General features: G+C 43.0%; 1 protein-coding gene across 1 annotated transcript in view; it reads left to right on the top strand.

Annotated features, from left to right (window-relative positions):
- The first annotated feature begins 3,430 nt into the window (after positions 1-3,430).
- Positions 3,431-18,127, top strand: part of KIAA0586 (KIAA0586 ortholog) — a 111,196-nt gene continuing 96,499 nt past the window's right edge. Inside the window, exons 1-6 of the mRNA XM_029912090.1 lie at positions 3,431-3,471; positions 3,969-4,317; positions 6,098-6,183; positions 7,936-8,005; positions 12,551-12,620; positions 14,505-14,679. Coding sequence (XP_029767950.1) covers positions 4,008-4,317; positions 6,098-6,183; positions 7,936-8,005; positions 12,551-12,620; positions 14,505-14,679 — 711 coding nt within the window. The 5' untranslated portion in view covers positions 3,431-3,471; positions 3,969-4,007. The remainder of the gene's footprint in view (positions 3,472-3,968; positions 4,318-6,097; positions 6,184-7,935; positions 8,006-12,550; positions 12,621-14,504; positions 14,680-18,127) is intronic.

The following is an 18,127-nucleotide window of genomic DNA, read 5'->3' as shown; positions in this document are numbered from 1 at the left end:
GATGGACCCCCTAGTGTATTCTTCTGTATGAAGCCAAATAATAGTTTTATTGACAGACTATATAATCATGGCTTGTTATGAAGGTCCAGCATTAGAGCAAGCTCCAATTGTTACCTGAATTTACATTACCCCTGGAACTACCACATAGTACCTTTAGGTCCATCAGTAACTTCTGTAACTGGCCCACTGCGAGGAGTGGAGAGGGTTCATTGTAAGTGTATATATTTTTAATGGAGAGGAAGACAGGAGAGAAGAAGAGAGTCAAATCACAGAAGTGTGTTAAAATTGGACAGTCTGGGAAGTTAAGAGTTGTCATGCTGGAGCTGAATTTAAGAACTTGTTCTTAATCCGTTGAGGTAGAGCTTCAGAAATGCTTTTATTTAACCTAATCAAAGTACAGCTACACAGAAAACCACTAGGACTGAGAGTAATTCACACTAAAATTAAACCAAGGCTGTGACAACACAAGACCCAGGAAATTCTGTGTCAAGTGTTGGTGTACTTTAGGTCCTCCAACAGTAGGCCCAACCAACACATCAAAGAAACGGCTTTGGAGCTCCCTCTTGTGCTTGAGAGTCAGGGCACATGTCATCCGTACTTTTGAATTACTTTGTATTGTTTTATTTCAAACCTTTGTCATGCTCTTAATGTAGTTACCATGTATAAAATATTTTTATTCTAAATAATTCACAAATTATACTCAGACACTGCATGTATTATGAATTACAATCCAGTGCACAAGGTCAGTGGGCCAGATTCAGCCCTGAAGTAAGCATGCACAGCTCCTTAATGGACCTTTCTTCCACTGAGTTCAATAAGTTCAGAGCTGAATTTGGCTTAGTAAGGCTGAACGTTAGAGATCTATTAGAAACATCCTGAACAAATTCTGAGCATACGCAATGTCATTTTAAAAAACGAAACAGCTTCTCTGCTTTTTCCCTTGGGTGGTCTCCAATCAAAGTACTGACCAGGCCTGACCCCACTTATCTGGTGATCTGATGAGGTCACAGCCCTAGGTGGAAAGGCTTCAGGTAAGGCAGATTTATCTTAATCCCTTCTTCCTGATATTTCACTGTGTCCTTCAGGTTTCACCTTCAACAATGCTTTGCTTTCTTTCCCTCCTTTGTGTTCACTGAGCCAAATTCCAGCCTGATACAAGTGGATAAAATGCCAATGAAGTCTCTGCAGACAGGTGAAAGGAGTCTGAATTTGGCCTTTTTTCCATCCCATTCCCAAATAGTTATTCCATACATTTATTATCTTTTGTGTGAAGCAGTTGTTCTGCCTGGAATTCCCTATTTGCTCCTAGTTTTGAAATTGCACCCTTTTGTTTCTGAATCTCTTACCAGGGGAATATCAAATATATTAATCCCTTTTATGAATTTGGGAAGCCTGTCTCAGGTCACCTTGAAATCTCTTCTCTTGCATCAAGAATAAGTCCAACAGATTAACTTTTCCTCATAACTTACATTCTTCAGACAGACAATTTTTTGGTCCTGCTGAACCCTGCATCTCCTTCAAATGCAATAATATGCTTCCTGATGTAGGGTAACAAGTATCGATCAATGCACACATCTTACACATTACTTTTTTGCTTCCTACCTGGAGCTGATTATATTAGTAACATCTTTTTTATGCCCTCAGATACTATAGTGCTAATACACTAGATGCCCAGATTTCTCCAGAAGGGATAAACAGTTAAGTAGTGTGGTATGGACATAAAACCTATATTGATACATGGCTGTATTGTGGAAAAAAGCTGCTGCATGGATGCATCTCCTCCATGTTTGTTGTAAATGAGTCTCATGAAAGTATGTTGCAAACTGGTTACAAAAACAGTTGTAATTGTGTAGTGCCTAAACGATAACTGTAAATAATAACTATAAATAAGGGTTGTGAAGATGCAAAGAGGACTGATAATACAAATTATGAGTACATGACCTTGATAGTAAATTATCACAAAGCTCTTACACTTCTACACCTATCTTGGGATATCTTATTTATTTCCATGCTACTGTGGGGGCCTCAAAGCCCTGGTGCAGCATGGTCCCTCCTCTCCTTAGCCTCTGGAAAGTAATAGTCTAGTTTCCACTGGGCCGTAATACTTTGGTCTAATTTGGGTGGTTGAGTTTAGTGTGTGTTGTTGGTGGCCTATGCTATATAGGAGGTCAGGCTAAATGATGGAGTGGTCCCTTCTGGCCTTAAACTCTATGACCATAACTACATTTACAACAATTCTTCAAAATGCTAAATCTATTTCAGAGTTTTAGATCACTCCATAGCACCTGCCACATAAAAATGCTATCAACAGTGAAGTCTCTCGTGGTCTCTATGGAGTCTTTGTTGCTTCTCCCTTTTCAGGCAGAAAATCTAATCTCCTCTGAAAGTTTCTGCTAGAGCCAGATCCCCTGGCCTGCCAGTCTGTTCCCCCGGTGACACGAGTAGCCATGAGCCGTACACCCGGGCTGCTGCAGCCACATTAGGAGAACGAAGGTCACTGCCGGGGAGTCTCAGCGGAGAGCCCGAGCCACCACCTGGTGCCAAGAACACGTGAGGAGGGGGCGATAGAGAGCGAGCCCGGCAGCGCCCTGAGCCTCCCCAAGGACCGAATGTCCTGCCCTGACACGGGCCCCCGGCAAGGGGGCAGCATCACCGCCCCACCACACAGGGGAAACTGAGGCACGGGCTCCCACCCCAATCACACAAACAGGGCCAGGGATGGAACCCAGGAGTCCTGACACCCAGGCCCGCTCCCCGACTCACCTGCTCTGCGCCCGGCGCCTCTCAACACGTGGGGGGAACCGGCAGCCTCAGCTCCTCCTTCCGCCCCGCAAATTCGCCACGATTTTCCCCCACCCTCCTCGTGGAGACGAATCGGCACATAGGGATCCGCTGATAGATTTACCTTGGCCCGCGGAGCAGTATGGTGTAGCATTGTAAAGTGTCCCCCGTGTCCCGGAAGAACCTGGGGCGGGCCACAGTACGGCGTGAACAGCCGTACCAGAACACTATGCTCCCAGAGTACAGAGCTGAACCATAAGTGGCTATTACAGCAATATAACGGGGAGCAGTTGGTTGTATCGCGTATTTGTTCCACCCGGACAGTAAAGAAGGGGGACCACGCAGCGCTAGCGAATGGCCTTCCCGTGGGAGGCGGATTTACGCATGCGTCCTGGATATGCGGCCTCTCGCGCGCAGACCGAATCCCTCCCTCCGCATGCGTATTGATGCTGAGCTTCCGAAAGCCTGCAGTAGCAAGCGCATGCGCGGTGCTACCCGGGAAAGGATTGGGCAGGCAGGCGCCGCTGGGTTGGAAGGGGCGGGAGTCGTGGGGGGGTAGCTGCTGCTGCTGCTGCTGCTGCTGTTACCATGGTAACTAGCATTTCCGGTGGCTGCTGGGAAGGGGTTGAAGGAGGGTGTGCTGCAGCTTCCGGGGAAAACGGGGCGAGGGCACCCCCCCTGCACCCCAAGGTGGTTGTGTGGGGAAGGGGCTGTACTCCTGGGGGTGCGGAGGGGTGGGGATGGGGGAGGGAGCCGTGCACCCTGTGCCCTGCAGGGAGGCAGGGGAGGGAGCCTGTGCCCTGCGGGCGGGGGTCCTGCATCCCAATTCACCCTATCCCCGCTATAGCACTGCTGCTGGCTAGGTGGGCCCTGCTTGGTACCGAAATCCTGTGGCGTTAGGCCCATTAGAACTGTTCAGGGTAGATAGTCCCTGCCCCTCCCATGGCAAGACGATGAGGGCTGAGAGGGAGGAGCGGTGACTGGTTGTTTGTGTTGGCTTAGCTCCAGGGATAATTTGCTGGAATCTGACTACTGTACCTTGTAAACCCCACTCACTCCCCGCCCCCCACGCTTTTATTTCTTTAATCCTAGGTTTTTGTGATGTGGGTGCCTCTGTCTATAATCAGTTCATGAGCATTAATAAACTGTCCCTTTTGGTTAATAATGTTATTAAACCCCATTAATAGGTTGGTTGGGAGTGTTGAAAACTGCACTGTGAGCTCTTCATGGAGGTGGAAAGTAATTCTAGTGTCAGCCAGGACTCTATGGCTAGCTTCACTGCCGGTGACGTGCTTATCCGCTCCACCAGCCTCCACACAAAAGAAAAACCCACTGGCACTTGGACAGCCGCTACTGACTGCAGTAGAAAAAAAGTTAAAATTTCAGTAAAGAAGCTTCGTGAAGTGGCTTCTCCCTACCAGGCAGATGATGCAGCTTTGAATAAAAACAAAACAGCCTATATTCCTCCAGCATTGTCAGCAAACAAACCTCAGCCGAATAGATCAACTGTCACTACCTCCAGCAGCGTTACACAGGGTATGTGATCAAACCCGATTTCTGTGGGGTAATTTGTCTAGCCATATCCTTTTTCCAGCATCTCATTTATATACGTATGTATATTAGGAAAGTTGTCTGTAAAGATCGATATGAATTGGTTATACTTTTTTTTGTTTCCTAATTGACCAGATGCCATTTAGCCAGTTTTGTGAAATACTATTTTGTTTTTAACATGTTTTGTATAAAATATTTTAGAATGTTTTTCTAACTCTGTACAAAATGTCCCCAGACTTCACACACTCCTTAAATATTGCTGCAAATTCTGTGTAGTACATTCATTGTGATGATAAATTTGCCATTGGCTATTCATTATGGTGAAAGAGAAAGAAGGATATTCTGGGTCTTGTACCTTTTGATTGTTTTAGCCCTCTTTGTACCTACATGGGGATTGCAGGTCCTTCTGTAGCACTGTACTGGAGGAAAGATCACAGGCCTTTTCATGCACTTGCAGCTATCTCTATCTTTAAAATGACAGATTAATTTGCTCGGAGAGCCGGAACTGATAGATTTCTCAATGTATGATGACCAAAACCTACTGAGATTAGAAAGAAATATTTATTGGCAGTTTAGAGTAGAGAAAACAGTCATGAAAATATGTTAAATATTACATGCTTTGTATGGATATTTCAAAAAAGGTAATTCCAGTGACCCCTCTGTTTTGGTTACATAATGTTTGCATGTTTAGAGGGACACATTTAACTTGAAAGGTAGTCAGTTTAAAAAAAAACCAAACTGTGTTTAAAAAGAGTTTCAGATACAACAGCTGCCCCTGTTTCTTCCTGGTAATTAGTGTGATTACAATATTAAAATGAGATTTTTACAGTTTAGTTTTTTTCTGAGGTGTTGCTTTGTGAAAGACCCACACAAACAGCTGAACCCAATTAACTACTGACAAATATACAAATAAACTGAAAAAACATAATATATTATTTCCTCTAATCTTTAAGTTCTGGTAATTTTTGGTGCTTGCTACAATAGTGAGTAAAGCATTTTCAGGTTAGAAATTTAAATTTTTTTTAAGTTGATGACATCCCTTTAACAGTGTTTCTCCCTACATTTCAAGTGTATCTTAGATGTCTGGAAGCTAAAGCTATATCTTATTCCCTGTCACCTAGAAACTACAGTAATGGGTTCATTTAAAATAGCTAAAATTGACACATCCTGTGCTATGAATTTACTGGGCTAAAGTGTGCCTCTTATCTCCTTAGAAAATAAAGTTTTCATTGTTGATCAAAGGATCACACAACTTTACAAGATGTTATCTTTGTAAAAGGGCATCAGAATGCATTACCCCATTAATTTGTTGATTTCCTACTGAATTTGATCCAGAGTTGTCATTGCATCATTTGCAATTCTCACTTTCAGCAAGTTTCTCTTGTGTGTCAAACAGATTTATGTTGCATCTCAGGCATTGTTCATTAATATGCCAGTTCCAAGTTGACACACTGAGCTCATTTGTGCAATGAAGGTCATTTTGTTTAGTTTAGATTTTTAAAGGTACAGATATAGAAATGACAAAGATCTGGGACAGACTAGTTATACCTGTCACAGATGCATAAACTACATTGGCCTGCTAAACCCGGGGTTGTACATTCAATCCTTGAGGGGGCCATTTAGGGATCTGGGGCAAAAATCTGTCTGGGGATTGGTCCTGCTTTGAGCAGGGGGTTGGACTAGATGACCTCCTGAGGTCCCTTCCAACCCTGATATTCTATGATATTGTTCTATGATAACTACACTAAAGTCTCTTTCATTTTAGCTGTCCGAAGTATGTTGGCTGAAAGAAGTTCAGAACATCTTCTTTCGGTAGAAAATGATTTAGAACCCACACTATTATCACAGAAGGTAAGAAGAGTTACTGTTCTATTCCTGATCCTACAATCCTGAAGTGTATGCCATACTTCCATCTTAAAAGTTTATATATATGATCCAAATTTTTGTAGATCAGCAAACTACTTCTCTCTCCCAGAGGCTTATCTGACTTCAGCCCTGTTCCTGCGAAGACTTCTGCATGTGCTTAACTTTATGCACTGGAAGTATTGAAGTCAATGCACATGCATAAGTCTTTGCAGGATCAGAGCCTTTATATTCTCTTAACCTATTTAGTATAGAGTGAGTATGCATGCATCGTTTTCTTATGTTCCACCTATAGCAACTGTTTTTTTCAAATTATAGTGTAATTCTTCCTATGAAATTTCTGCTCCTTGAATAGCACAAATCAATATGATTTCCTGGAGACCTTTAATATTACGATTATAGTTTCTTTTGCTTCCTGCCATCGTTGATTTAAATAGACATTAGTTCATAATCTATTTAAATGTCTTTAATATTTTGATGTGACCCTTTCTAGCTCAATTAGTTCCTCCTTTTATATTTGCTATATTTTCTGTAGTCTGTATTTGTTGAGATCTGTTTTTAGCAAATCCATTGTACACGGCCATGCATAAGGATAAAATTCTCCTGTCTCCTGTGGTGTGAAGGGACTGCAAATGGGTTTCTATATGCCTCAGAGTAGATCCATTGACAGTTGAGTAGTGGCAAATAGGACCGGTAGCTATTAGCCCTACTCCTAGGCTGAAGTAGTGACTGTAGAGCAGTGGTTTTCAACTTGTGGTCTGCAGACCCCTGGGGGCCTGAAGACTATATCTAAGGGGTCTGCGAGATGTGACTATGAAAATAAAGTTTCAGATCCCAGAAAAGGCATTCCATTTTTCTGATCAATCAAAAGTATGTGAATACCCCCACCTACAGGTCAAAACCCAGAAGTATTGTCGTTACCACAGAAGCCCACATTTAGCACCCTTTCTCACATTGTGTTGAATGCCGTGCCATGTACATGCAACATTTATAGTTGAATACTGTTCAGTCAATTTTCAGTCTAAGACTTAAAGAGTACAACAGTTTAAATTTCTAAAGGGGCCCATGCCTCCATTTGAAAGTTTTTAGGGGTCCGCAAATGAATAAAGGTTGAAAACCACGACTGTAGAGTACTGTTCTGCCAACCCACATCAAAATTTAGGGTAAGCTGGTGGATTTCTATCTCCTCAACCCAACCAGTAGAGCATGATTATTCAAGGTTTATTTCAGTGAAATAAATTCCATTATATGGCCCCAGTCATGCTTATGTATATGCTTAGCTTGATGTGCTTGAGTAGTAATGATGAATTCATTGGGACTGCTTGCACATGTTAAGATAAACACATATTAATGAGTTATTTGTTTAAAATCCTTTGGCCACCAATGTGCAAAATAAACACCTTAATATTGAGATTACTTCTTATTTTTAGTCTAGATGCATTACTGTCCAGAAAAATATCTCAATCAATATTATTCTAGGTTAGAGGGTACAGATAGTAGGGTCTCTGAACAGCAGTTTGTATTACTTCAATGTGGAGGTCTTTATGCCCACATGTTCAGCAGTCGTGTCTATTTCTGAAACTTTTGGGTGCTGATTAAAAAATGAGACATACTTTACTGATTTATAATTGCATACTATATTTCTTTTGTATTTTGAACTAATATATAAACAATTTAAAAATAAATTCTTCTTGATACGTGTTGTTAATGTTTGTTTTCCCCTCACACCTATCCCTAAAGGATTACTCTAAGGAAGCTGCAGTAAAAGGAGTTCCTTTGCAAGTAATGGAAGATGGAAATAGACCAGAAGGTAAGACAAAAATCAGACTTCTATAACCATTGTTAAGAAAACAGCTATTTTGGAAAATAGCTATAAAATACGTTTGTTTCATATCTTTTCCTTCAGTATAAAAATAGTTAGTCAAGATGTTGCAGTTCATGAGTTCCACTAGTAAAATGAAGATAACTTAAATCCTTGTTTTTTAACAGTGGGAGTTCTATTCTATTTCATTCTGTACTTTACCATACGACTATGCTCATCACTGTAGTATCCGAGCACCTTCCAGTAGTGTGTTAAACTGCATTGCCAGAAATCTTGGCAGCCTCCTAGTACTGAAGTGGTGCATGCCTTTTAGTAGAATATTCAAGAGCTTGCAATTTTTGTTTTAAAGTGCTTGATTGGTGACATTAGCATGAGGTCAGTAACTGCTGCCGTGAGTGTGCATATTTTTGTAAGCAACCAATTTCTAGGAAAAGCGATATCTTTTAAAAATGAGATTTGTTTGGAATCAGCTTTTTGAAAATGGGATTTGAATTTTAATTACACTGGTCAGATTTGTCCCCTAACTTATATATATTTTTAACATTAATATTTATAAGACTTTAACCGGACTGGTAACATTGCAATTTCATCTTTTTGATGATATTTCAAGTTTGGTTGATAAGGGTAATAGTGTGGATGTAATAGACTTCTGAAAGGCATTTGACTTGGTATCGCACAACATATTGATTAAGAAATTAGAACAATACACAATCAACATGTCCCATTAAATGGTTTAAAAACTGGCAGATGTATTTCTAGTGAGGTCCTGCACAGATTGGGTCTTGGCCAGTGTTCTCTCTAATTTTTTACGTCCACATGCAGAATGAATTTTGTTATGTGCACCAATATGGAGGTGATGTGTGGTGGGGCCGAGGGATTCAGAGTGTGTGAGGGGGCTCAGGGCTGGGGCAGAGGGTTGGGGGGTGAGGGCTGCGGCTGGGGGTGCAGGCTCTGGGGTAGGGCTGGGGATGAGGGGTTTGGGGTAATGGAGTGCAGGCTGGCCTGGAGCTGCAGCGGGGAGAGAGGACTCCCCTCAGCCCTCTCTCGCCACAGCAGCTTGGGTCCTCTCCCCATCCGCAGCAGCTCCAGCGGGGTGGGGCCAGGCCAGGCTGGGGTTGGGGCTCCTCTCCCCGGCAGTTCTGGTGGATCTGGGCCAGGGGAAGGGCTCCTCTCCCTGGTGGGGCCTGGGCTGGGCCGGGGGAGGGGCTCCTCTCCCCGCCTGCGTGGCCCTTGAGAGCCTGCTGCGCGACCACGCAGCTTACAGGGTACTTAGGTCTTGGCCCTACGCTATTTAACATTTTTTATCAATAAGCTGGAAGAAAACAATCATTACCCATAAAGTTTGCAGATGACAGAGATTGGGGAAGTAGCGAATAATGAGGCAGAGAGATCACTGATACTGAGCTAACTGGATTGCTTGGTAAGCAGGACTCAAGCAAACAATATGTATTTCAGAATGGCCAAATGTCATACTTAGGATGGGGGCTCTATCCTGAGAAGCAGTGATTCTGAAAAAGACTTGGGGGTCATGGTGGATAACCAGCTGAGCGTAAGCTTCCTGCGCAGTGCTGTGGCCAGAAGTGCTAATGCACTCTTTAGATCAGCTGGCCGCAGGTTGCCCACCACTGCCTTAGATGCATGAGCAGGGAAATCTTGAGTAGGAGTAGAGAGTTTTATATTACCTCTGTGTATTTGGCATTGGTGCAAGCACTACTGGAATCCTGTGTCCAGTTTTGGTGTGCACAGTTCAAGAAGGGTGTTGATAAATTGGAGAGAAGAACCATGAGAATGATTAAAGGATTAGAACACATGCCTTGTAGTGATATAGACTCAAGGAGCTCAATCTGTTTAGCTTAAAGAGAAGGTTTATGGGTGACTTGATCTCAGTCTGTAAGTACCTATATGGAGAAAAGAAACTTGATAAAGAAGGCTCTTCAATCTAACAAACAAAGTTATAAACACAATCCAATTTCTGGGAGTTGAAGCTAAACAAATTCACATTGTAAATAAGAAATACATTTCTAACAGTGAGGGTAATTAACCATTGGAACAACTTATTAAGGGCTATGGTTGATCCTCCATCATTGGAAACTTTTAAATAAAGATAAATATATGTTCTATTTCAAACAGGAATTAATTCAGAGAATTCCTATAGCCAAGCTATCTCGGAGGACAGATCACAGTGGTCCATGCTAGCTTTCTATGAACTTTTTGTTCAGTTCTAAAAAAGCTATTTTAAAAAAAAGTTATTCATCTATAATTTGTGCAGCATTTTACTAAGTGATGCATCGAACATGAAAGGAGTTTATAACCAAAAAGTAAACTACATTTTTAAACTCTTTTAGCTTTAATAATCAGATGTTAATATAGGCAAAGAAATCTGTTTTTTAATATTTCTCTCTCACCTTTTAATTACATATAATATGGAATATCTACACTAAAAAAAACCTATGTTCTGTGTAAAATTGTTAACTCTTAAAGACATAATTATAGTCTCTTCCCTGAGCATTGGCAGTGGTTTTGCTTTCTGTGAGTTTTTGAATTAATATTTGTTGAGGGGGAAAAGAAATAATTGAAAACACAGTTATCCTGATAATGCTTAAAATGGTGGTGCGGAAGCTAACTGCCCAGACATACAAGACTTCTTTCTGAGTTCTTTTCAATATCATGAAGGAAAATCTTTTAAAGGTCTCATAATGTGGATGTAATTCTAAAAATACTGATTTAGGATGAAATTCTATAGTGTTACGCAGGAGTTCAGGCTAGATTAGAGGTCCCAAAACTGGGGTATGTCCCCCAGAGAAACATTTGAGGGGTTGGTAAGGTTAATGCATTGCAAAATTTACTTTGCTCATTGCTTATCAAGTGCAATTTAACCTTATCTGATACTACCTAGTATATTAAGAAAAGATCCACCCTCTGTGCAGCCCTCAGGGTGGGGTGAAGGAGGGCCGAGCCCTTCTTATCAAGGTGCAACATATGTGTTTTGTTAAATAATGTACAGTAGTATCGATAATGAGATCTTACTACAACTTCTGTTAAATCTTTGCTGAGAGGGAGGTAAAAGGCTGCTCTGTTGTGTGTGCATTATAAAATGTGCAGATCAGCAATATGCATATTAGCAAGGTTGTATTGTAACATAGTTTACCTGTGGCAAGCAGTGCTGCTTCCTCTGAATTTTCAAGATCCTATACTAAGTAAACTTGGAGCAGCTTGCTTATGACTATTGGATTTGGGGTCCTCTGTGATGCACAATGGGAGAGAATCCTGATTAGGGGAACTTCTAGAGCAGGGATGGGCAAACTACAGCCATGGGGCCGCATCTGGCCCTTCAGACGTTTTAATCTGGCCCTCGAGCTCCCGCCGGGTAGCAGGGTCTGGGGCTTGCCTCGCTCCCATGCTCCAGCCAGGGAGCAGGGTTGGGGGCTTGCCCCACTCTGCGCGTGCCGTGGCTCCGCGTACCTCCCGGAAGCAGCGGCATGTCCCTCCTCCGGCTCCTACACGTAGGGGCAGCCAGGGGGCTATGCACACTGCCCCTGCCCCAAGCGCCACCCCCGCAGCTCTCATTGGCTGGGAACTGAGGCCAATTGGAGCTGTGGGGGTGGCGCCTGTGAATGAGGCAGCACGCAGAGCCGCCTGGCCATGCCTTCACGTAGGAGCCGGACAGGGGACATGCGGCTGCTTCCAGGAGCTGCTTGAGGTAAGCACTGCCCAGAGCCTGGACCCCTGCCCCCCTCCCGCACCCCACCCCCCTGCCCCAGCCCTGATCCCCCGCCGAACCTGTCGGTCCCAGCCCGGCGCACCCTCCTGCACCCCCAACCCCTCGTACCCAGCCACACACCAGAGCCCGCACCCCCAGCTGGAGCCCTCACCCCAACCCCCTGCCCCAGCCTGGAGCCCCCTCCCACATCCCAACACCTAATTTTGTGACCATTCATGGCCCGCCATACAATTTCCATACCCAGATGTGGCCCTTGGGCCAAAAAGTTTGCCCACCCCTGTTCTAGAGCATTTGATGGTGGGTGAAGGCTTTTGTTGCACTTTATGATAGCAAAGGAAAAAGTAATAGTAATACCATGCAGTTTTAGTTCATTTTTGTTTGTTAGAAAGTTTCAGTTAGAGTTTGCACAATTTAAATGTATATGTCATGTAGTGCACACATTCAAAACGGTCATTATTTTGACAGCATTCTCAAATTCTTCAATGCTTTATGTGAGAGAAAATAAATTGATAGTTATTTTCAAAGCACATTGGGTTGTCTTATCACTGACTATTTTTAAAACACAGTAGCGAACGATACTCAGATTTTTTAGCCCTATGTTAAATGATGCCTAATGTTTGTCTTTTCATAACTTAAAGCTATTACCTGTGAAGAAAACATTTACACTCTGAAATAATGTGGCTTGTGTATTCAGCTGTGACGTACTTTATACCAAATTTCTACATGTTACTGAAATAACTTTGTTTTTACCTTTATAAAATGAGACCTGAAAATTAAATTGACAAAGTGTATATTATATTATTGTTTCACAGATGGTGATATATTTATTTCTCAATACACTACTGGCGAGAAAGAAGCTTTACGCGCTGTATTAAAGCAGAGGTAAGTTTGAGCTGTTAATAATGTCTCAGCTGTTCAGTTTCTATTAAGATATGTGGTTCCTGGTTTCCCTGATCCCTCTTAGTAGCGCTGGTAATAGGAAAATGGTTCTTTATCCTCCTCCATTAATATTCTGTTTATACTTGTGGAAGTATTTTTTCAGAACTCATTTTCTGGTTTGAAGTCTATTTGCCCTACAGTGTCTTTACTATTTTGTACATTTTTTTTTCTTTAATGCTTTCAAAAACCTTTTGGAATAATGCCTTAGTGTTCAAAAAAGGGGGCAGGAATTGTTCTGATTTATTTAGTGCCAAAAGCATGCAAGGCATTTTACAAACAAATAAGGAGATAAGGTCCCCGCCGCTAGCAGCCTTCAATTTGGACTGTAGCCTGGTTACAGACTGCTTGAATAAGGTCAAGTCTATACCACAGTCTAGAACTGTATATGTAATTGATCTAGGTGACAGCCAGTGTATAACCCCGTTGTGTGTCATGGTTGCAGTCATACCATAGACAGACCATGCCCTTAATATTACAAACATTAACAAATGATACCTCTGTAACAAATCTTTATTATCTTGTTGCAATAAAGGTTTAAATAAAATTCTTTAGTGTCAGCTGTGTGGGAGAAATGTGTAATTTTTCTTTAAGGAAGTTTATTGTTGGAGAAGCCATAAATGCCTGTATGGGTCTGACCCAAGGACCTCTTGATGCCAATTGGCAAAGGGCACAGGGGTACATAAGAGTTACAGGAATCCCCTGGGTCTGATATCTACATGCTGGTCCAGCAAAGAATGTCATGTAAGGTTGGTAATGAAAGTCTGTGTCATACTGGAAATCATAATAATTGTGAGATGCATGTACAGAAAATATGTGAAGTTATGTATAGATACTAAAAATTATGTTCTTTAGATCTGTGAGTTAAGACAGGTCACCAAAAGATAATCCACATACTCCTGGCAGGGAAATGGGAAGAGATGCTTATCTCACTCTGGCTGGTCATGTGCAAATTAAGTATTGTGTGGTTCTCAGTGGATGCCCATTTACAGACCGAGCAAAATACCAATCATTAGGTTGTGGAGGGTTGCAGGAAAAAACAAAACCAGCAAGAGTTATCCTGTTTAGGAGTAGGACAATGAACTTCTGAAACTATATCTGGATGCAAATGAACCCCCAAGTTATTCCTTCATTCTGTGAGGACAAGTTGCCATTGGAGTCTATCTTATGAGAAGGGATTTCATCCAACCTGACTGAAAATGCTTGGAAAAAGACTTTCTGTAAGCTGTCTTGTAAGGGATAGGGAATGCCTTGTGTATTAAGCTTAGGCTGTAGAAAGCATGTTATGATTCTGTTTTATGTGTAACTATTTGTTTCCTGTATTCTTGTTCTTTCACTTGAATCTCTGTTCTTTGATAATAAACATATTCTTGTTTTCACTATAAGTATATCTAAGTGCTGTGTGTTAAGTTGACTCTTACAAGCTGATGTGTACTATTCCTTTGGAGGAAGCGAATCTAGGAGTTCTATGAGTGTCCAGTTAAACAGGGGCTGAGCACTTCCGGGGGACATTTGGAAGGCTTGTGGGTTGGTGTGTGTGTGTTGCTAACCTGTACAGAGAGAGTAAGGCCTGCCAAGGCCTGGAAGGCAGCTTGTGTTGCCAGAGGCTGGTGGTTTCATGGAACTGATCCATCGCAGGCAAAGACATGCTAAGGGCAGGGGGTGGTGAGGTCCCTCACAACCCTGGATATCCCTGGAAAGCCTCGCAATGGCTAATAGTGCTGAGGAAAGGCTAGTTTATGGGGCAGGAGTGGAGGGAATGGGAACGTTATGTTTGATCAGTACTTGACAAGAATGCTATTCACAGGAAGGTATGTTTTGTATTTATAGAACCCAAAACCCTCCAGTATTTAAGGAGGTGAAGGTACAGCTTTTAGAAAATGTATCTACGGAAAAGAAAGAGAGTGCTCAAGATACCAGGTCAGCACACAGCAATATAGATTCAGCCACAACCATCGCGGCAGCCACAGCAGCTGCCATTGCTACAACAGCTCCACTTCTCAAAGTAAGACATTTTTTGGTAAAATTAGTTCTCTATCAAGTTAAATAGTAGAAATAATAAATAAGTCTGAGGTGGCTAGGAGTGAAGCTCCCACTGTCTTTCATTTGTATTCTCTTCATATGTGCTCACAGTCATCTTGATGAACAGCATGGCTCATTGGGTCGATAGGAGGGGATGACAAAAGGATACAAACACTGGGTGCGTCTCTTCTGTGTATTTGTAGGTGTGACCCAAGGGCCTCTTGTTGCCAATTGGCAGAAGGCACAGGGTACATTGGGGTACAGGGATCTTCTGGGTTTACCAGAAGGGGTCATGTAAGATCTCTACTGAAAGTCTGTGTCCCTCTGGTCATCTTAATCATTGTGAGATGTATATACAGAAAATATGTGAGAAGTTTGTTTTTATATTCTATATAAAGGTAGCGTGCCTTGAGACAAACATGGAAGGAGGATCTCAGACATCCTGGTTGACAATGCTGGGGAAAGGACTTGGGAGTAAACTATTCTGTAGAAGATAGGGGAATGTCTTGCGAGTGAAGTTGAGGTTCTAGAAAGCGTATTATGATTTTGTTTGATATGTAACCATATGTTTCCAGTATTCTTACTGTCAGTTGAGTCTCTGTTCTTTGATAATAAACTTATTCTTGCTTTCACTGTAAATGTAAGTGCTGTATGTTAAGCAGATTAGTGATCCTGAGTTGGATCTTGTAAGCTGATGTGTGCTATACCCTCAGGAGAAGAGGATCTAAGAATTCAGTGGATCAGGGGCTGGGGACTCCAGAGGGATGCTCTGAGGACTCAGGGGTTGGTGTGTACCTGTTGCTAACTTGTATAGAGAGCACGAGGCTTGCGGAAGCCTGGAAGGCAGCTTGTGTTGCCAGAGGCTGTTGGAGTCAGGGGGCTGATCCACACAGACAAGATTCCCTCATGGTAAGGGCAGGTGGTAGTGATGTGCCTCACAGCCCTGGGTACCCTGGGAAGTGTCCCAGTAGATAGTGTGATGTTGTGCAGTACATAGTGAATAGGATGGGAGAAAGCCCACGTTTGATAGATTACACTGCTGTTTATAGATCCCCTTTGGTGTAGCTTTAACTTTTTGTCTATGGTGTAAATCTCCTTAATAAAAACTGGATGGCCAAAACTTAAGACAACACACCGCACCTGTAATTCAAATGTGGCTGTACCTGGTTGGTCAGTCTATCAATGTTCAAGCCAGAAAGAAGGAACTTCCCCTAACTTCTTATTGAGATGTAACTATTTTGCAGAATCCAAACAAGAGAGGTCAGGTTTGTGTTAACTAGAGAATAAAAAGATAAATGAGGTTTGATTCAGGTGAATTTCTGTAAAGTCAAGAGGCGATTTTCATCTGGTATTTCAAAAAGAGACACTGATCAGTCTTCTTACTGCTCATTTAAAAACCTACACTATGCAGTCAACATAACGTGTATAGCAGTTTTCTGAAGGTCACGGTTCGCACACAGGTATGCTCTAGATAGCATGGGAGAGAAGCGAGATGATCTTGGGGTTAAGGTACTGGATTGGGACTCAGGAGATGTAGGATGAATTCCCACCTCTGCCACAGGCTTCCTGTGTGCTCTTGGGCAAGTTACTAAATTTCTCTGTGCCTCAGTTCCTTATCTGTGAAAATAGGGATAGTACCTGTAGTAGGGTTCACTTAAGGGCCAGCAGACCTAGTAGGCAGGCCATGACTCAGTCTCTAGAGTCCTGTGGCGGAGGGAGGGGGCGGTTTATCAGGCAATATGAAGCCCTGTCAACCAAGTCAGTCTGTCCTCCTCTGGGTTGCCCCGATCAGTCTAGGGTAGAGGAAAGGGTAGGGAAACCCGGGCCCACCCTTTGCACTGACTCTCAACCCAGGGCCTAAGTGGGAAGGAGTGGGGATTGTTTCTGTCCCCTCTAGCTGATACCCAGACCAGCCTACCCTGGGCCACTTCATACCCATCGCCCGGTGTTCTCTTCAGTTTGGGGCATGGCCACAGCCCTCTGCTTCATTCCTCACAGAGGGTTGTTCAAACAGTCTCAGCAATTCAGATAGTTTGTCAGAGGTTCCCAGTTCTCCCTTTTCAGTGTCCTGTGATTTTAGCCTTGTCAAGCAGAAGGGGAGAGAAAAAGGGGTCAGGCCCCTCGCTGCCTGGTTTAGGCCTTACCCACAGTCTAGGTCTTTCCTCTGTGGATTCCCCTGTTCCAGAAGGTACTAACAGGCTGCCTTCCTTCCTTCACTCTCTCTCCCCACTTGATTGCCACCATCCCATTGTAAGCAGGTCCTCCATTTGGAGCATGCTCTGCAGTTGCTGAGGGGCAGGGCCTTCTTGGTCCAGTTCCAGTCTTAGAGAGGGGTCTGTAAACCCCCGCATAGTACTAAAATCAGTAATGTTTGAGGTGCTTAGATATGGTGGTGATGGAGGGTCATATAAGCACATAGATACTTACCTGTAAAAAGCAACAGAGGGTCCTGTGGCACCTTTAAGACTAACAGATAATTACCTGGTTTTCTTACTTCTGATTTATATATCCCTGGCCTCTGGGGAATCAGGTGTCTGTTGACTTTGCAAATCTTTATCTGCCCCTGAAATAATTCTGTCTCATTAGGCCTTACTATCTGCCAACAACCATTCTACACCGGCTGAGAGTGTAATTAAATCTCTTTTTTGCCAGGGCCTCTGAAATCAGGGTATGGTTTCAGAAGCCAAGGCAAAAGAGGATACGCAGGGTCCCCCAGAATAACAATGGGGACAGTAACACCATTTAATTCAGTGTCATTTGGTGGTAATAGTGTCCCAGCTTGTCTATGAATGTAGACTCCTGAGCGGCGAAAAACTGGCATCGTGAACTTTTCCTGTACAGCCCAAGTGGACATTCATAAATCTGCCTTTGTGGTCCACGAGTGCCTGCATAACAATGGAGTAGTACTCTTTGTGGTTTATGTGCTCATGTGCTCCTTGAGGAGGGCAAATTATGGGCACCTGAATGCCATCAATAGCCCCGCCACAGTCAGGAAACCCCGTTCTCTCAAAGTCAGCAGTTACCTTTGGAATATCTTTAATGTCAACCACTTTGGGGTAAACCACATGCCTGTTTGCCTCAGTTACCTCTCCCACCACTTTACCCACAGTCGACTTTCCAACCCCAAACTGTTTGCCAATGGACCTCTAGCAGTCTGGAGTAGCCAGCTTCCAGACAGCTATAGCAGCCTGCTTTTGAACTGCCAAGAGTGACCTCACATGTGTCTCTCTATACTGGAGGATGTGGGCAAGTTGCTTACAAAGCTCCAGAAATGTTGCTTTCTTCATGCAAAAGTTCTGGACCCACTGCTGGTCATCCCAAGCCTGCATGATGTTGTGGTCCCACCAGTCTGTGCTTGTGGCCTTGCACCAGAAGCAGTGGTCTATGTAGAGGGCATCAGCAGCTATGAGAATTATATTGAGCAGCAGGAT

Source organism: Terrapene carolina, unplaced genomic scaffold (assembly GCF_002925995.2).
Source record: "Terrapene carolina triunguis isolate 2854851 unplaced genomic scaffold, T_m_triunguis-2.0 Scaffold189, whole genome shotgun sequence".
NCBI classification, from domain to species: domain Eukaryota; kingdom Metazoa; phylum Chordata; order Testudines; family Emydidae; genus Terrapene; species Terrapene triunguis.
Note: the sequence above shows the minus strand (reverse complement) of the source record. Positions and strands in the feature narration are given on the sequence as shown.